At 46.6% G+C, this 18901-nt stretch overlaps 1 protein-coding gene across 3 annotated transcripts in view; it reads left to right on the forward strand.

The window, feature by feature from the left end:
- Positions 1-18901, forward strand: part of LYST (lysosomal trafficking regulator) — a 722897-nt gene that overhangs the window by 166991 nt on the left and 537005 nt on the right. For all 3 annotated transcript variants that reach the window (XM_073560091.1, XM_073560092.1, XM_073560093.1), the window contains exon 7: positions 12487-12637. In XM_073560091.1, coding sequence (XP_073416192.1) covers positions 12487-12637 — 151 coding nt within the window. The remainder of the gene's footprint in view (positions 1-12486; positions 12638-18901) is intronic.

The following is an 18901-nucleotide window of genomic DNA, read 5'->3' on the forward strand; positions in this document are numbered from 1 at the left end:
TGGGCGAGAAGATGCAAGGAGCCTGCTTACTTCTTCTTCTGTGACTGGTTCAAAATCAGAGAGTGAGCTAGATGCAGTGGGGGAGGGAGGACAGTGCATGGTATGAGGGGATTGGGAGATAATTTCCTGTCGGATCTGGTCAATTTTTTCTTTGAAGTAATTGGCCAGATCGTCAGCTCAAAGCTCCGTGGTTGGGTCCTGTACTCTTGGGTTGAGTAGAGGATGAAAAGTGTCAAAGAGACGTTTAGGGTTATTGGACAGTGAAGTGATGAGGGTGTTGGAATAGGTTTGTTTTGAGAGGTGAAAGGGCGGTGTTGTATGTTCGAAGCATAAACTTATAATGGAAGAAATCTTCGGGTAGGTTGGATTTTCTCCACAGACGTTCGGCGCACCTGGAGCACTGCTGCAGGAAACGTGTTTGCAGGGTGTGCCAGGGATGTCGCCGTCTGTGTTGTGGTGTTCTATGTATAGGAGGAGCAAATTCATCCAGGGCACTTTGAAGTGTTTCATTGTAATGCTTCAATGCAGAATCAGGACATGAGAGGGAGGAGATAGGGGCCAATGAAGACTGCAAGTTCTTCATAAGTTTCTGGGTGTTAATGGCCTGTATGTTTCTATAAATATGGACAGTGGGGGTGACCTGAGCAGCCTGGCAGTTCTTGATAGAGAATGAAAGAAGGTTGTGGTCAGAGAGCGGGAGAAGGGAGTTTGCAAAATCATCCACTGCACAAAGCCGAGAGAAGACCAAGTCGAGGGAGTTTCCATCTTCATGCGTTGGAGAATTGGTAAGCTGCAAAAGGCCAAATGAGGAGGTTAGAGATAAAAGGTGAGTAGCAGATGGGGAGAGGGGAAGAGCAATGGGGATGTTGAAATCGCCCATGATGAGGGTAGGGATGTCACAGGAGAGAAAATGTGGAAGCCAAGTGGCAAAATGATCCAGGAACTGATGGGAGGGGCCGGGAGGACGATATTCCACCGCCACTCCCATGGGGAAGGGGGTGTAGAGTCTGACGGCATGGGCCTCAAAAGAAGGGAATACAAGTGAGGGTACTTGAGGGATAACCTGAAAGGTACATTTTGATGATAGGAGCAGACCAACGCCTCCACCTGCTTTATTGTCTAATCTTGGGGTATGAGAGAAGTGTAGTCCACCATGAAAGAGCAGCAGCAGCAGTAGTGTCTGACTGCTGGATCCAGGTTTCAGTAAGAGCCAGAAGGTTAAGAGAATTAGAAAGGAAAAAGTTATGAATGAAGGAGAGTTTGTTACACACTGAGCGAGAATTCCAAAGGGCACAATTAAGAGAGACAGATGACAGGCAGGGAATATTGATAAGATTAGAGGGGTTTCTGAGTGTAGCAGTTGGGGGGTTTGACTTTCTATAACATTGGGGACCAGGGTTGGGAGCAATGTCTCCTGCAACTAGGAGAAGGAGGATAGAAAGAGTGAGCAGATGGTTAATTGATTTGTGAGAGCATCTCTGATGTTGAATGGTGGAACTGAATTGATCTGTGCTGTGTAGCAATGTGAAAAGAGCGTGAGTGCTATACATAGGAGAGGAAAGGAGTGAGGGGCCAATAGTGACGGAGTGTAGAGAGTGGATGTGTGTAAATGCAGCGGCCAGGATATAAATTAGACAAATGCATATGGTAAATATATGGGGTTGCCCAAATGTACAGGGAATAGATTTATTTATTTGTCTTACCTGTCTTCTGCCCTGTCTAACTGCCATGTTATAACTGCCAGCGTACTTTGATACATGTACTTAGATTATATGTACATAAATAAGAGATGTGGAACCACTCACCTGGTATGGTTGCAAGCTAGCAACATGAAACATGTACCTTATTTTCTCCTTCGTCTCATTGGGGGACACAGAGACTGTGGGTGTGTGCTTCTGCCGTCTGGAGGCCGACACTAAGTGTACAAAAAAAGAGTTAGCTCCTCCTCCGCCGCATACACCCTCGCCCCTAGGCCGGGCGTAACTCAGTTTTTGCTTAGTGTCTGATGGAGGCACACGCAGTCTGGAGCTCCAGACTAGATTTTTTTTTTTTTTCTTTTCCCTTTTTTTCTATGAAGATAAGACAGGGGCGACGGATCCTATAGAGAGGATCCGATCTCCCCAAATCATCAACGGGCGACCACGTGTGAGTAACCCTCCACGTGTCCTCTCCCGCACCGAGGGACACATCTGGGACTTTTTGCCAGACAACTATTTTTTTTTTAAAAGAGGGGCAACGCGTCCTGATAAGAGGATTCGGTTTCCCCATAACTTCATCAGGCGAGCACGTGTGAGCAGAACCAGGGGTCAGCCTCCACGTTGTTCCTCTCCTACAACAACAATGTATGGAGGCCCCTTCCACCCCTTGGTAGTGAGTCCAGGGGCTGAATTGGAGGCGCAGGTGAGCCGATCTAGTTTGTGGACGTGGCGAGTACAGGGGGAAGAAGCCGGTACCAGAAGTCCCCCCCCCCCCTGCCAGGGATGGAGCCCACGGCGGATGGCCCTGCTCACCTTTAATATTTGGGGGATCCGCTCCTGGAGCGCACCGCAAGTTTGCCCCGGTGTGTAACGGTAGCCAGAGTGGCGTTGCAACCGGACGCCGCACACCGCGTGTACCGGAGTGCGGCCGGAAGCCCGCCGGCGGCCGCGGCCCCGCTGCAGGAGGAGGTCCGTGACTATCGCGCGAGGCCGCGCGCCGACTTCCGGTGGTAGCCGGAAGTCCCGCCCACTGACGTCGGGGAGACGCGCTGTATAGGAGCAGGAGGCCTGGGGGTCAAGGGGTGGAAAACGGCGGGCGCACAGGTCCCGGAGAGGAGACTTCCGCCCTACCACCTCGCGTCCACGCATCCGGAGCTTCGCGGGGTACTTCAAACAGGAGTGGGACCCTGCCGGTGGGTGAGTGTAACTCCGTTTGGAGAACCGCACTGGTTGTCAGGGAAGGGGTTACCCTCCTCCTCCTTCTACCCTGCCTTCAGCCTGTGCAAGTATGTCTGCCAAAGGGAAAGCTCACTCTTTCCTTTACGCGGTTTGCGTGTCCTGTGGGGTCAGGCTGCCAAAGGCACAGGCGGGTAAATATTGTGAAGCCTGCGAGTCGGAGCGCGCCCAGGAGCCCCCCACTGTTTCTGAACCCAGGGGTCAGGACCCCCCGGAATGGGCGGTGTCCTTATCGCATTCTATGCTGTCCCTCACAAGGGCAATTGAATCCCTTCAAGGCCCGGGCAGGAACAAGGATGGTGGTCTGCCAGCGGAAGAGAGCTCGTCCTCGTCTCAGGACCCTCCAACCATTAGAGGTCGCTCCAGTACCAGGCAAGCTCATATCAAAAGGGCTCGTTCCCCGTCGGCCGGGCCCTCCGGGGCTTCGGCGGCGGGTATTAGGGCATCCCGTTCCCCGTCGCTGAGCTCAGGGAGCGATCAGGATGAAGGAGAGGAGGAGGAGGCCTGGAATCTAGAAAGCCTGGGGTTCCAGGACTCGGTGGACAGTCTCATTGAGGCAGTCAACCAGACATTAGAGATCGAGGACGAGGTGCCCACAGCCTCAGGTCACAAGGTCTCTTTCAAGAAATCCAGGCGACCACATAGAAGGTTTGCCACGCATCCGGAGTTTGAGGAGCTAGTCCAGAAACATAGAGAACACCCGGATAAGCGTTTTGCAATGCAAAAAGCGCTGCAAGCAAAGTATCCGTTTCCTCCTGAGCTCCATAAGGGTTGGGTAGAGTCGCCAGTAGTGGACCCACCGGTATCACGTTTAGCATCAAGATCGCTATTGTCGATACCCAGTGTTTCTTCTATAAAGGACCCAACTGATCGCCTCATGGACGGGCTTGCCCGCTCGGTATATGAGGCAGCAGGGTCGGCTCTGGCCCCCTCCTTTGCGGCAACTTGGGTGGCTAAAGCCATGGTTTCGTGGGGGGACGCTCTGTATAAGGCCCTCCAAGACAGGGATCTGCCCGCGGAGGTCTTGGAGGTGGCAAATCAGATATCAGGAGCGAGTGATTATCTTGTCAGCGCTTCACTGGACGCGGCCGAGTGTTCGGCTGTTGCGGCAGCGAATGCGATCGCCATTAGGCGTGCATTATGGCTGAGGCTGTGGAAAGCGGATTCTATCTCTAAAAAATCCTTAACCTCATTGCCTTTTCAGGGCAATCGGCTGTTCGGTGAGAAGCTGGACAAGCTTATCTCAGAAGCCTCAGGGGGGAAAAGTAGTTTCCTCCCGCAGCAGAGAAGTTGCCCGGCATTCAGGCAAACGCAGAGGCGTTTTCGACCCTTTCGTAGCCCCTGGGGGGGGACTTCGGCCAGGGCATACTCCTCCGCAAACGATGGCCAGAGTAGGGAAAAGCAAGCCTCTTACAGGGCCAATCCGCTGGGTAGAGGCCGAGGCCGTTTGCCCAGAGCGAGGGGGGCCAGGTCCCAAAAACCTCCAGCTAAATGACTGGAGGCGCTCCGTACCTACGGACGACAGAGTGGGCGGACGCCTACTAGGGTTCAGCCACGTTTGGGTCGCAGTGACACGCGACACTTGGGTGGCAGAACTAATATCGTCCGGGTACAAGATAGAGTTTGTCGGACGGCCACCACAGCGATTCTTCCGTTCCCGACTTTCCAAGACAGATTCGCAGGCGGAGAGTTTGTTACAGGCTATAATGACGCTACAGCGCAAAGGGGTCATCGCCCCAGTGCCGCAGGGCGAAGAGTCGCAGGGGTTTTACTCCAATCTGTTTTCGGTCCCCAAAAAAGACGGGACTGTGAGGCCAGTACTGGATCTAAAGATCCTGAACAGATTCATCAGGGTCAGGCGATTCCGGATGGAGTCCCTCCGCTCGATCATTGCAGCCATGGATCCAGGGGAATTCCTGGCCTCGATCGATGTGCAGGATGCATATCTGCATATTCCGATATTTCCCCCACACCAGAGGTTCCTGCGTTTTGCGATCGGAGGACGTCATTTCCAATTTGTGGCTCTGCCCTTCGGCTTAGCCACTGCCCCCAGAGTCTTTACAAAGATAATGGCGGTGGTTATGGCCATCCTGCATGCACGGGGCATAACGGTGTTACCTTACCTGGACGACCTTTTGGTAAAGGGGCCGTCGTTTCAGGAGTGCCAGGACAATGTCAGTATCACTCTGGATACCCTGGCCCGTCTGGGCTGGTTGATCAATCGGAGCAAGTCGTCTTTGGTTCCAGCCCAAAGAATCGTGTTCCTAGGCATGATTTTCGACACCTCCCGGGGGCTGGTGATCCTCCCTCAGGACAAGGCGCAAAAAATCAAGCAAGGGGTACGGAACCTTCTACAGCCGGGCACCAGATCCATCCGGTACGGCATGAGTGTGTTGGGCAGAATGGTGGCGGCGATGGAAGCAATCCCGTTTGCCCAGTTCCATCTCCGTCCGCTTCAGCATGCGCTCTTGACAGCATGGGACCGGAGGCTGCTGTCTCTCAGTCATCGGTGCAAGTTGTCTCCGCTGGTACGAGGTTCACTCCGGTGGTGGACTCGCGACTCGTCTCTGGTCCAGGGGAAACCCTTTCCCCCGGAACAATGGTTGGTGGTGACGACCGATGCAAGCCTGCAAGGTTGGGGAGCAGTTTTCCAGAGTCACATAGCCCAGGGGCGGTGGTCCGTTCAGGAGATAGTTCTCCCGATCAACATTCTGGAGATACGGGCAATACGATTGGCCCTGCAACATTTCCAGTGTTTCCTGAGACACCGGCCGGTGCGCATCCAGTCGGACAATGCTACAGCAGTAGCATATGTCAACCATCAAGGGGGCACGCGCAGCCAGGCAGCCATGCGCGAGGTCGGACTGGTACTGCGTTGGGCAGAGAAGAACCGCGTGGTAATTTCAGCGGTGCACATTCCAGGAGTCGAAAACTGGGCGGCAGATTTTCTCAGCCGACAGGGGGTCGCGGCAGGGGAATGGTCCCTGCACCCCGAGATCTTTCAGCAGATCTGCCAACGGTGGGGGACACCAGACGTGGACCTTATGGCATCCAGAGAGAATGCCAAAGTACAAAGGTTTGTCGCTCGATCCCTCGATCCGCAGGCAATCGCAGCAGACGCTCTGGTGCTCCCGTGGAGCCAGTTTCGTCTCCCGTACTTGTTCCCCCCGCTGCCGCTGCTTCCAAGAGTTATCAGGAAAATAAGGAGAGAGAAGGTTCCAGCAATTCTGCTGGCCCCAGACTGGCCCCGGCGGGCCTGGTATGCAGATCTGGTCCAACTAGTGGTGGACGTACCCTGGCGTCTTCCAGATCGGCCGGACTTACTGTCCCAAGGGCCGATCTGCCATCCGAACTTAGGGGCCCTGTGTTTGACGGCGTGGCCATTGAATCTTGGCTGTTAACACAGGCAGGATTCAGGCGCGATGTGGCGGCCACGATGGTAAGTGCCCGAAAGCCTTCCTCGGCGAGAGTATATCATCGAACTTGGGAAGTTTTTTTCCGTTGGTGTAGGGATCGTGAAGTGGCTCCTCTGGTTTTTTCGATCCCCAACGTACTGGCTTTTCTACAGGCAGGGCTGGACGCAGGGTTGGCTCCGAGTTCGCTCAGAACGCAAATCTCGGCCCTGTCGGTGCTTTTCCAACGAAAAGTCGCTTCCGTCTGGCAGGTTAGGACGTTTATGCAGGGGGTCGCACATTTAGTACCCCCCTATAAGGCGCCGACGGAATCATGGGACCTGAACTTGGTGCTCAGGGCCCTTCAGGAGGCTCCTTTCGAACCATTGCAAGAGGTCTCCTTACCTTACCTGTCCAGAAAGGTCGTTTTTCTAGTAGCTATAACGTCTATTAGGCGGGTTTCGGAATTGGCGGCCTTATCTTGTAAACCGCCGTTCCTGACCTTTTATAAAGATAAGGTAGTTTTAAGGCCAGCTCCTCCCTTCTTGCCGAAGGTTGTGTCTGCATTTCATATCAACGAAGACATTGTCTTACCCTCGTTTTGCCCGGCACCGGTGCACAGGGTAGAGAAGGCTTTGCACACCCTGGATCTGGTAAGAGCTCTTAGAAGGTATGTGACAAGGACAGCGCCATTCCGCCAGACAGACTCTCTATTCGTGGTTCCAGAGGGGCGGCGGAAGGGACTCGCTGCGTCCAGAGCGACTTTGGCCAGATGGGTTCGCCTGACGGTCCAAGAAGCTTATCAAATCAGTGGCACGCCGGTTCCGGCAGGGATCAAGGCTCACTCGGCACGGGCAGTGGGTGCCTCATGGGCACTGCGACACCAGGCTTCAGCGGAGCAGGTATGCAAAGCAGCTACCTGGTCCAGTTTGCATACGTTTGTCAAACATTATAACGTACATACCCAGGCATCCTCGGATGCAAGCCTGGGAAGAAAGATTCTCCAGGCAGCAGTTGCGCACCTCTAATCAGGGGCGCAAATTAGCATGGATTGGGTGAGCTAAGATCCCGCCCAGAGGACTGCTTTAGAACGTCCCACAGTCTCTGTGTCCCCCAATGAGACGAAGGAGAAACATGGATTTTTGTGAGTACTCACCGTAAAATCCTTTTCTCCGAGACGCTCATTGGGGGACACAGCACCCACCCTATCAGCCAGTTGGCATTTACTTATTTTGAGTTATACAAATCCTTGTACAAAGTTTAGGGTGGCCCCCTTTTTCAGACATATAGTTTCTTGCCTGAGTTTAAGGCGCGTTCTCCTACTGCTTATGCACTAAACTGAGTTACGCCCGGCCTAGGGGCGAGGGTGTATGCGGCGGAGGAGGAGCTAACTCTTTTTTTGTACACTTAGTGTCGGCCTCCAGACGGCAGAAGCACACACCCACAGTCTCTGTGTCCCCCAATGAGCGTCTCGGAGAAAAGGATTTTACGGTGAGTACTCACAAAAATCCATGTTTCTGGCATATAAGATGACTTTTTAACCCCTGAAAATCTTCACAAAAGTCGGGGATAGTCTTATACCTCGGGTGTCGTCTTTAGTGAAGCAAGCTGCAGGCGTCCGGGACACCCGGGGTATAGAAAAAAGAGAGAGTGGCTTGCGCCACTTCACTGCAGTCCTCAGGAGTAGAGATGGGTAAACCCAAAAAGTAAAGTTCCGTACTGTTGGGCCCGAACACCTGGTGTTTGTTGCGCTTTCATGAGCATGAGAGCGCGGCAAACACCGCTTCTAATCGACAGTGAAATCATTCCCGTCGGTCAGAGAGCTGCAGTTCCCACACTGTCAGAAGACAGCGTGAGCACTCAGCTGCGATCAGAGGTATAAAGTTTACCTCTGGTCACTGGTGTCAGCTGATGGGACTACTACACCTATCATCCAACACCTACTACCGCTAATTACAGTGAGAGAAGGAGCGGCAGATGGGAGTATTCCTCAACCACTCCTGTGCTTTAAATAAATAAATAATTAAAAAAAACAAACGGCGTGGGTCCCCTGTATTTTTGATTACCAGCCGGGCAAAACTCACAGCTGGGGGTTGCAACCCTCAAGCTGTCAGCTTCAGCAAGGTTGGTTATCAAGAATAGAGGGGTCCCCACGCCGTATTTTTCAATTATTTAAATAATTACAAAAAACTTCGTGGGGTCCCCCCCATTTTTGACAACTAGCCTTGCTAAAGCAGACAGTTGGGGGCTAGTATTCTCAGGCTGGTAAGGGGCCATGGATATTGCCCCCAGCCTAAAAATAGCAGCCCGCAACTGCCCAGAAAAGGCACATCTATTAGTTGCTCCAATTCTGGCCCTTTGCCCTGTAGTGGTGGCAAGTGGGGTGATAGTTGTGGGGGTTGACGTTACCTTTGTATTGTCAGGTGACATCAAGCCCACAGCATAGTAATGGAGTGATGTCTGTAAGACACTTATGCATTACTAACCCCATAGCCACATTGTAAGAAAACACATACACCCAGAAAAAAGTCCTTTAATTGAAAGAATGACACAGACTCCTTTAATAATCTCAGTTAAACCATATTTACGACCTTGCTTAATTCCACCGAAGCCCTTGATCTCCTGTAATAAACCAAAAATAAAAAACAACAATATACCATACCTGTCTGTCGTTCTGTCCCACGCCATAATCCATGTCTGGGGGATAAGCTGTTTTCAACTTAGACGGTGCCAAGATGTGATCGACCAGGCTGAAAACCATTGGTGAATGAGCTGCCAGTAACTAGCGGTGACGTCACTGAGACTACGTTCCCAGCCGGGCTGGACTTCGGTGACCTCAGTGAGATCTCCGCTAGAACCGTGAAAAAACCTCTCACGGTGCTAGCGGGGATGTCACCGAGGTCACGGCAGTTCAGCCTGGCTGGGAACAGAGCCTCAGTGACTGGATGTAACCTCAATGATGTCAACACCTGTCTCTGAGGCTGCATTCACAGCAGCTCATTCACCAGTGGTTTTCAGCCTGGATGGATTCATCTTGGCACCGCCCAGGTTGAAAATTGTTTATCCCCCAGACATGGATTACGGCGTGGGACAGAACGACGGACAGATATGGTATATGGTGTATGTTTTTTTATTTTACTTTTATTATAGGAGAACAAGGGCTTTGCTAGAATTAGGCATTTAAATAAAAATGGACAACTGTGTTTAGTCTTATTTCAAATAAAGGACTTTAGTCTTGCTGTGTCTTTATTTACCATACAACTGTAGGATTAGTAATGGATAAGTCTCTTACGCCTCTCCATTACTAAGCCGTGGGATTTGTGTCACCTGACAATACAAAGGTGACATCCACCCCAAAAATATGAACCCCACTTGCCACCACTACAGGGCAAGTTGGAAGAGCTGGGCAAAGTGCCAGAATTGACGCATCTAATAGATGTGCCTTTTCTGGGCAGCTGCGAGCTGCTATTTTTAGGCTTGAGGGGTGGTAATATCCATGGCCCCTTATCGGACTGAGAGTACCAACTGTCAGCTTTAGCAAGGTCTGTTGTCAAAAATGGGGAGGACCCCACGCCATTTTGTTTTTAATTATTTATTTAAATAATTAAAAAACAGCATGGGGACCTCTCAATTCTTGATAACTAGCCTTGCTGAAGCTGACAGCTGAGGTTTGCAACCCCCAGCTGTGAGTTTTGTCTGGCTGGTTATCACAAATAGGGGGGAATCCACGCCGTTTCTTTTTTTTTAATTACCATATTTATTCAAAGCGCAGCAGCGGCTGATGAAAACCCCCATCCGCCGCTCCTGCTCTCACTAATTAGTGGTAGTGGGTGTTGGATGATGAGATCAGTAATCCCATAAGATGACACCAGCGACCAGAGGTAAAGTTTGTACCTCCAATCACAGTTGAGCGCTCACGCTGTCTTTTGACAGCGTGGGAACTGTGGCTCTGACCTGAAGGGATGATTTCCCTGCCGATCAGAAGCGTTGTTTGCTGCGCTGTCATGCACATTACACTGGAGCAAACACTGGAAGAGGGGGTAGTCTTATGCGACAAGTATATCCCACACTCTATATTTTAACTTAAAAAGTTGAGGGTTTTCTTATACGCCCAGTCGTCTTATACGGCGGAAAATACGGTATATTTACAGCTGCCGCAAGACACCGACCAGAGAAAGATCAGAAAAATAGATGTGCAAGCCGGTGGTGTATTTCACTTGCGCTGCTGATAACAGTCAAGGCAGAGGTCAAATCCAAAAAGTTTAAAAAGTTTAATATTACAGGTTTTAAAAGTCAACCCATTTCAAGGTTCTACATGACATCTTTATCAGGACAAAAATCCAAAAAAAGTTTTTTGCTTTTTGTTCTGATGAAGAGGTTATGTAGAACCTTGAAGCACGTTGCCTTTTAAAACCTGTAATGTTAGTTTTTTGGATTTTACCTCTGCCTTGAGTGTTATCAGCAGCGCAAGTGAAATACACCACCGGATTGCACATCTATTTTACTGATTTTTCCTTCCTGTCATGACAATTTGTATTAATTCCTGTAAAGCACCCTAATGGTTAAGAAACTACCTGACAGCAGTTTTGAATACGTTGAGGGGGGCTGTTTTTAAAGTAGTCATACTTTTGGGGGTGTTCGACTTACAGGCCCGCCAAAGTCAAAAATGAATCAGTCCCTAAAAAAGTAAGTTTTGTAAATTTCCTTGAAAAGATAAAAAATTGCTGCTACAATTTTAAAACTTCCAACATCCTAACAAAATTAAAGGATATTTTAAAAATGGTGCTGATGTAAAGCAGACATGAGCTAAATGTTTTTAATGACTATTTTATGTGGTATAACTGTCTGGATTAAAGGGATAATCATTCAGAGTTTGAATATTGCTAATTTTTGGAATTTTTTGGACACATTTATGATGTTTTTATAATTAAAAGCATAAAATATGAACAAATTTACTATTAACATAAAGAAGTGTCACTAAAAAAAAATCTACAATCAAAATCAATGCGGTTCGTTGAAGTCTTCTAGAGTTATTACGACATAAAGTGACAGTGGTCAGATGTGAAAAATTTGGCTTGGTCACTAAGGGGTTAAATTTGTACTTTCCACCTCCCTTATTACCCATAGGTTGCACTAGTATCACAAACTGTTTTTGGTCTCTGTGACTATTCTGTAAATATCTTTGAAAAACTCCTGTGGTTCTTCCGCCTTACTTTGTGTGGCGCTTTGCAATTTCCAATTCAGTGTTTGCCCCCCACCCTCTCGTGGGTTTTTTTGGGTCACGGTTTTCCATATATTACTTGGTTTGCTGCACCAATGCCCTGTGTTCATATATCTGCCCTGACCTGAAACGTTATGAATCTACCTCACTAGGTGAGCCCAACAATGTCCAGGCATGCTTTTCATTATGACATTGTGCATGGAGAAATGCCATACATGATGGAGAAAGGGCATCAAATGGTTACCCTTGTACCTGTCCCCCTGAATAAACGTTTGTGTCTTTACTCACCAGGTTGACGTGAGAGTATGCTTGCACAATTTTTTTTACAACTTTATCCTTAAACCATTAGGGATGTTGGCATCAACACCGTCACTACCTTTTGTGTAGTTTATACACCTACTAGTCATACATGTTTAAATGAGCAAGGTGCCCTGTTAGAGACTTTTCTCTATAGGCTAGACCCTAGATCTTCTAAAAATTACAGCTATCTGGGGCTTTTTATTTTAAATTTCAACCATTTTATTCCTTAGAGATGAAGACAAAAGACTTCTGCTTCCAACATTAACAGTTAATCTTGGATCTGCTTTGGGCTTCCATAGCTGTTGGACTGGGTACATTTCAAACTGACTTGTGATGTCCCAACCAGTCATCTATATTAAAAATTATAATAAAATGAGCATGATGATGTTTTTATGGTACTTTTTCATTTGAAATATGAAGCCATATATGATTTGTGTGATTTTTAATTATGCAAACCATTCACATATCAAATTCAGGATAATACACTGACAATAAAATTAAACTAACAACACTTTAGCTAATAACTAGACTGTTGTATTTCTCAATGGTGGTCACATAGGCAGCTGTTGTAGAGGAGTACACAAGAGCAAATATACACCATGCCACAGAGGTTCATTTTAATGTGACTTACTTTTGGTAGGTACAGAAGACTGAAGAGTTGACTTTACAGCATGGGAACATTTCTCAAGAGCCGGAGGAAAGCCACAGTTGCAAGTTTCAGAATTTTGGAGAGGAAGAAGGATACGAAGCAGACAGCGAAAGTAATCCTGAAGATGCATCTGAAGATGATGGTAAATGTTTAAACATTTTAAGGCAACGTTCACATATCTTGTATTTTGTGAGATCAGCTGTTTTCGTTATACCATTTTTCTGTCTGTAGGGGCCATGCCTAGTTTTTCCTTACAAATACTGATTCCAAACACTGAAGAAAGTACTATTACGTAAAATAGCCTAATAATACACTTCTGTGACTTGCAAAACCGATCGGACTCCTGATTAGATGTGTTATTTCCATCCTATCATAAATTAAGGTATATGAAGACAGAAAATAGATCTCACTTGGTGGTTACTGTCCAATTTGTCTAAAGAAATGGTAAATACAAAGCAAAGAGCAGTTTTTGTCGATAGAAAACCAGATCTCAATGCTACCGTATAGCTCAGTTAAAAAAAGAACAGAAATAACTCATTAAATAAAATCACTTTTATTTAATCAGAAATATTAAAATGTAATAAATCATGTTACAAGAAAGAGTACAAGAAAAAAGAACGGACTCCCATTATTATAAATATTGCTACATGGCAAAGGACCGCATGGCTTCAGACCATGGAGATAGTAAAAAGGTATAAATGACTTATAAACAGGTACAATCTGATTATCCACCTATGAACACTAAATAATGGCCACACTAGCCAAAAAAGACACGTGAGACATCAGACACAACTACAACACTAGCTGAGAGTAATCTAAATGTCCTGATAGCCACGGTTAGATAACTATTGTAATGACCCACAAATGTGAGGGCTATATATTACCAGGACTGTTGCACCATAACAACCTAATGAAATTAATCCATGAAGGGAGCCACAAGGGCCTTTACCTGGATCCTAGCAGCGTGCTAAACCTATAGAGTGGGAGTCCCGTCCTTCTGCCCCGACGCGCACGTTTCGCCCTGCTTCCTCGGGGGGGGTGGCGTGTCTAGGCAGAGGGTGTGTGTGGTTTAAATATGAGCCTCATCCAGTCAGAGAGGTCTCTTAATTTGCATCTCAATGATCCCGCTCAGGATGACCGAACGGCGCATGCGTAGGCTGTGCAGCACTCATAATAGCACAGACATGCAACTGCGGTCACGGTGACTCACCCACAATCCCCTACGTTCAATCACGTGATGGGGAGTGAGTGAAGTCAGCGTCTGAGACCGCAATTAACATGTCAAGAGCGTGCTGGCCTGCGCATGCGCACAGCAAACCATACAGCTGATAGTGTCTGTCGCAATGGGAGACTTAACAAGGAAGAAAGAGGGAAATCTAAAATGATGAATGACTCCAAAAGGGCTAGGTAAGATGGGGTAGATGTTATAAAAACCTATTAATCGCTCCTTAATGTGATAACACATCACAGTGAATAAGTAACGAATAAAGTGCCAAGTGCTTCAGTGTAAAACTAAAAAAAAATGTCAACAATCATAACTAAATAATGCAATATCATAATTCCTAAACAAAGCGTTTCAGTGTGTTATTCTGGAATTGTGAATAAAGTGGATGTATAAAGTGACTCGTGCATTAAATATCCAATCATGACTTATTAGACATTCCAGAATATCATTCTAATGATGTCATAATATATAGTGAAAGCCTCTTCATAATAAAGTGACATATTTCTGTTACCATATAGACACAGTTAATGTGTCAAATGAAAAAACACCATCATGACGGAGATGAGTTCATATATCTGCGGGCATAAAAAAGTCCTTGTGTAGCTGTCCTCAATCTTTAAATTTCTTTGTTTGCATTTTTTGAAGCCGCCACCTGTTGTATCCGACTCAAAAACGTGCACCCCATCTTCAGTCCGTCAACGTCCCAACAATTCACCATGACAATGGCTCATATCAAATATACGAAAAAGAAAAAAAATGAAGAGGTAAGTACAGCATAAAAACACTTAAAAAAACTATTTTAAAAAACTAAAAAATCACCCTACGCCCACAAAAGTCAAGAGATCAAAATACCAAGCTAAAATATCAAAATGCTATTATAAAAAAGCTCCAAATCCAGAACTCTCATTAAGACCATGTGGATTCAATGTACCCAACTTAAATATCCATCTGCATTCTAATTTCGCCAGTTCTTTGTCCAAATTTCCACCCCTAAAATTCAAAGAGATAGTATCAATGCCCTTGATTTTTAACAAGTGTGCCTTGCATTAGTGATATTTCTTAAAATGTCTTGGAAGCGTCTTGAGAGAAATTTCATCTGTGACCGACCTGGCTTTCTCTATATCAAGACAATGTTCCCGTGTGCGAATTTTTAATTCGAGAGTTATTAAACCAATGTACACTTTATTGCAAGGACATGAAGCGTGATATATTACCCCTTTCGTGGAACATGTTATATGTCTACGAATTTCAAAGGTTTTAGAACCATCATGATTCTTAAAGGTGTTCCCTCTTACCAAATTTGCACAGGCCTTACATAGGCCACAAGGGAAAAAACAGGATTTTCATAACTTTTGGAATTTACCTTTTTATTAGATTCATAGTGGCTATGTACCAGAAGATCACGTAAATTTTGTGAACGTCTAGCCACCACTGAAGGATATGGATCAAGAAACTTACTCAAGGTTGGATCAGAAAGTAAAACCTAGCAGGTGTCACAATGCCGGCCGAACCAAGTCCATTACATTTGAATTCCAGACTTGCAACAAAGTTGTTTTTGTGTGTTTTTTTTGAGCAGCATACATGAAGATGTTGTTGCTGGAATCTTGTAAGGCTTTGGTCCCATTGCATGATTACACAGATTATAATGTTCCTCTGTTTAATTGTTTTTATCTTTCTATTTATCAATTTATATTTCTGCCTCACATCTAACTACCATTTTCCTCATACTGTATTTGTACTGAAGATCTCCATCTGCCTATATCGCTTTTTCTCCTTTCCCCTCATGTTACAGCTACTAAATATGTAGTAGTTTTTTTTCATGACCACATAGTATTTAACGCTTCATATCAAATCATTACTCTGCATGAGCAGAGAAGAAGCAGGTAAACTGCTAAGCATGTCAGTGCTCCTTTAAAGTGGACTAAGATTCCAGTCCCTGGAGAAACAGTATGAGGCACTGTGTCTGTGTACTTATGCTATTATCTGTCAGAAGCTTTTCCCAACCTACTGTATACTGTAACGTTCCCATTGTACCCTATTCACCAACTGGTGCCAAAGTGTGTCCTTTCAGTCTCTGTCTGGCAAGTATGCATCTGTATACTATATGTATTCCTGTATAGCAAAGTGCAGCAAACTTCATTTTTTAGGGACACTGCAAAGAAATGTTGAACTTGCAGTATGCTTTTTTTTTTTACTCTTAGAGATGACTTAATTCAATACACTATCTATCAACTTTAAGTCAAATTACAAATAATTCTAAGGTCACAACAGATTCAAATAGTTTGCAACTCGATTTATTTTCTTCACCCCCCCAAAAAGTGCCTGGCATCATTTCAAAATTTGCCAAAGATTGCCTCAGCCAGAGAGCATGCTCACATGTCAGAGGGTGACTGTGCAGGCTTCCTCATAAAGCCTGCCAGTAGAGTTGAGCGAAACAGGTCGGTCAGATTCAAAAGTCGCCGACTTTCGCCAAACTCGGGTTTCATGAAACGAAACCCGACCACATTGTGAAGTTGGCCATGCGGTCAGCGACCCAAGCGTCAAAGTCGGGTTTCACCGAATGCTTGCTCGTGACTTTTTTCAGCCAATGACAGAAGCGGAGCGTAGCTGGAGTGGGAGTGGGAGAGGGAGAAGAGAGAGAGAGAGATTTTGCCGCCTCTGGGGTTAAAATTCATGCCAGGTGTGTTTACAGGCCTCCACTCTCTGTCGTCCTTTCCACCCATTGACTTGCATTGGGTTTCGTGTTTCCCGACTATTCCCTATAGTCGGCCGATTTCGTTCAACTCGACTTTTGAGAAAGTCGGGTTTCATGAAACCCGACTCGACCCTAAAAAAGGCAAAGTCGCTCATCTCTACCTGACAGTTATTACATCACATGATGTTGCTCAACCCATATGGTGGAACTATCAGAGCCCCTATACATGATGAGAAAGAGAAAGCAGCAACAATTTTAGTGTTTTCCAGAATAGGGATAGAATCTCAGAGGGCAACACTCTGCACTTAAGATAGAGAATATATAAATAGAATATATTGTGGTGTTCTACTGCAGTGCTGAAGACCATAGGAAATGGATATGGTAGTCTGTGAATAAGACCATGTTCACACGTTCAGTATTTGGTCATTATTTTACATTAGTATTTGTAAGCCAAAACCAGGAGTGGGTGAAAAATGCAGAAGTGGTGCATGTGTTTGTATTATACTTTTCCACAGATTGTTCCACTTCTGATTTTGGCTTAAATTTAAATACTGATAAGGATCAAATATGTAACGTGTGAACGTGGCCTAATACATAGATTCAAGTGATAAGTAGAGATGGGAGAGGTGCAGGAGCTGCATAGTCAGTGTGATTATGAGTTGGTTGATCCGTGATATACATGATATACACCATTTCGCTACCTTTTCTGTCTGTGAATTTAACTGCCCCATTTATTTTTTTTTTTATTCGAGAAGCACTAGAAACAAGGGTGACCGTTTTAAAGGGCTTCTGTCACCATGAAAATCAAGTCTAATTTGCCAGCCACTGTCTTATAGAGCAGAAGGATCAGAGCAGATTCATATGAAGTTTTGTGCGAAAAGAAAGAGAAGATTCAGTATAACCTGTGATATAATTATGTAAACCTCTGCTCTTTCTGGGATTTTCAGTCGGGGGGGGGTCCATCAGTGATTGACAGCTCTCTTTGTACAAGTGTGCAAATGGAGATAACTGTCAGTCACTGAAAGGACTGCTCACTAAACCAAAAATCCCAGAAAGAGCAGAGGATTAAATTAATAAATCACAATTTAAACTGACTCACAAAATTATATATTAATCTGTTCAGCTCCCCCTGCTCTTTAACATAATATGTGCAGATTGGACTGCATTTTCGTGAAGACAGGTTCATATATTAAGAGAATGGGCCATGTCTAAAACACTCCGCCGGTAGGGACCTGGAACCAACAGCTGCTCCACAAACTCACCTCCCCTCCGTGTAGTCACTTGATACAACAGTTCTCCATTGACTGCAAAGTGTGGGTACCTGATGTCAGCTGACCACTCATGAGCAACCCCATCAATCACAGACACATTTTCAAAGGCCCCTTTTAGAGTAAGATTCCACATTTGAGCAGTAACAAAATTTTCCCCAGAAACCCCCTGTTCAAGAACCTCGGCCTCACTGGTTTTGTCCTCATCCCCATCTAGGACACACAAGTGGAACTCCTCCACCTCCGACTGCAACGGGGATTCATCAGGGTTGTCCTCGCTCCTGCCTGAGTTACATGGTATATCTGCCTTTCCACACAAGTCCCAGAACAGGCTGAAGTCCCACCTGATTATCATGGGGTTACCAAGTGTCTGACTATCCCGGCCTCTTCATACCACGGCTCGTTTTTATCAACACTCTGGCAATAGTGTAATCTTTTGCGTCTCCGTGGACACAGCAAATGCCCACATGTTTCATGTAATGAACTGGTGGGGAAACGTGGCCCTTTTCAGAGTCACCAAACTCCCAGAGTGCAAGAGTCCTGACACCAGTACTCCTTTTATTGTCACGAGTCGTGACTGCAGCCCCTCTCCGGGCTGATAGTCCACACTTCAGATGTGATAGGCATAATATGAGCATCGCTTGCCTAGACTACAATCCATCTGCTCGGACGACATAGGACAATGGGCCTCTATGTGCTGTGGTGTGACTGGTGGTCACGTGGTTACTGGGAGGCATGTCACAGGGATGGATGTTCTCTGTGATGCAACCCGGAGTATTTTGTTGTTAGTGCACATGAGCACTAATATGGCGTTTAGTGCACCTGGGTCCGGGTTGAGGGTAGCTATGAGAGATGGGAGGGTCTGGCTACCCATATTACCTCACCTCTGGGTGAGGGTGCTGACTGTACCCCTGTTTTCCTTCAGGACCTGCAGTGAAGTCATGACCATGTGACCAGCCCATGTGGTCCATACCTCACCTGTGGGTGTGGTTATAGCCTACATAATGGAGGTGTGTTTAGCACTTGGCAGTGAGTGTTTGGGAGTCTGGCAGTGTGCACAGACTTCCATGTGTCCAGGTGGGACACTACAGAGTGGTCTGGGTGCAGGGAAGGAGAAGCCTTCCTGGGTCTGTGGCTCCAGACTGAGTTCTGCTATGGACATTAATGCCGTGTTTGACTGATGTAAAGACTGGAAACCTTGTGTTGTTGCTTTGGGGT

The sequence above is a fragment of the Dendrobates tinctorius genome, unplaced genomic scaffold, assembly GCF_039654945.1.
Source record: "Dendrobates tinctorius isolate UK_male_01 unplaced genomic scaffold, ASM3965494v1 ptg000293l, whole genome shotgun sequence".
NCBI lineage: Eukaryota > Metazoa > Chordata > Amphibia > Anura > Dendrobatidae > Dendrobates > Dendrobates tinctorius.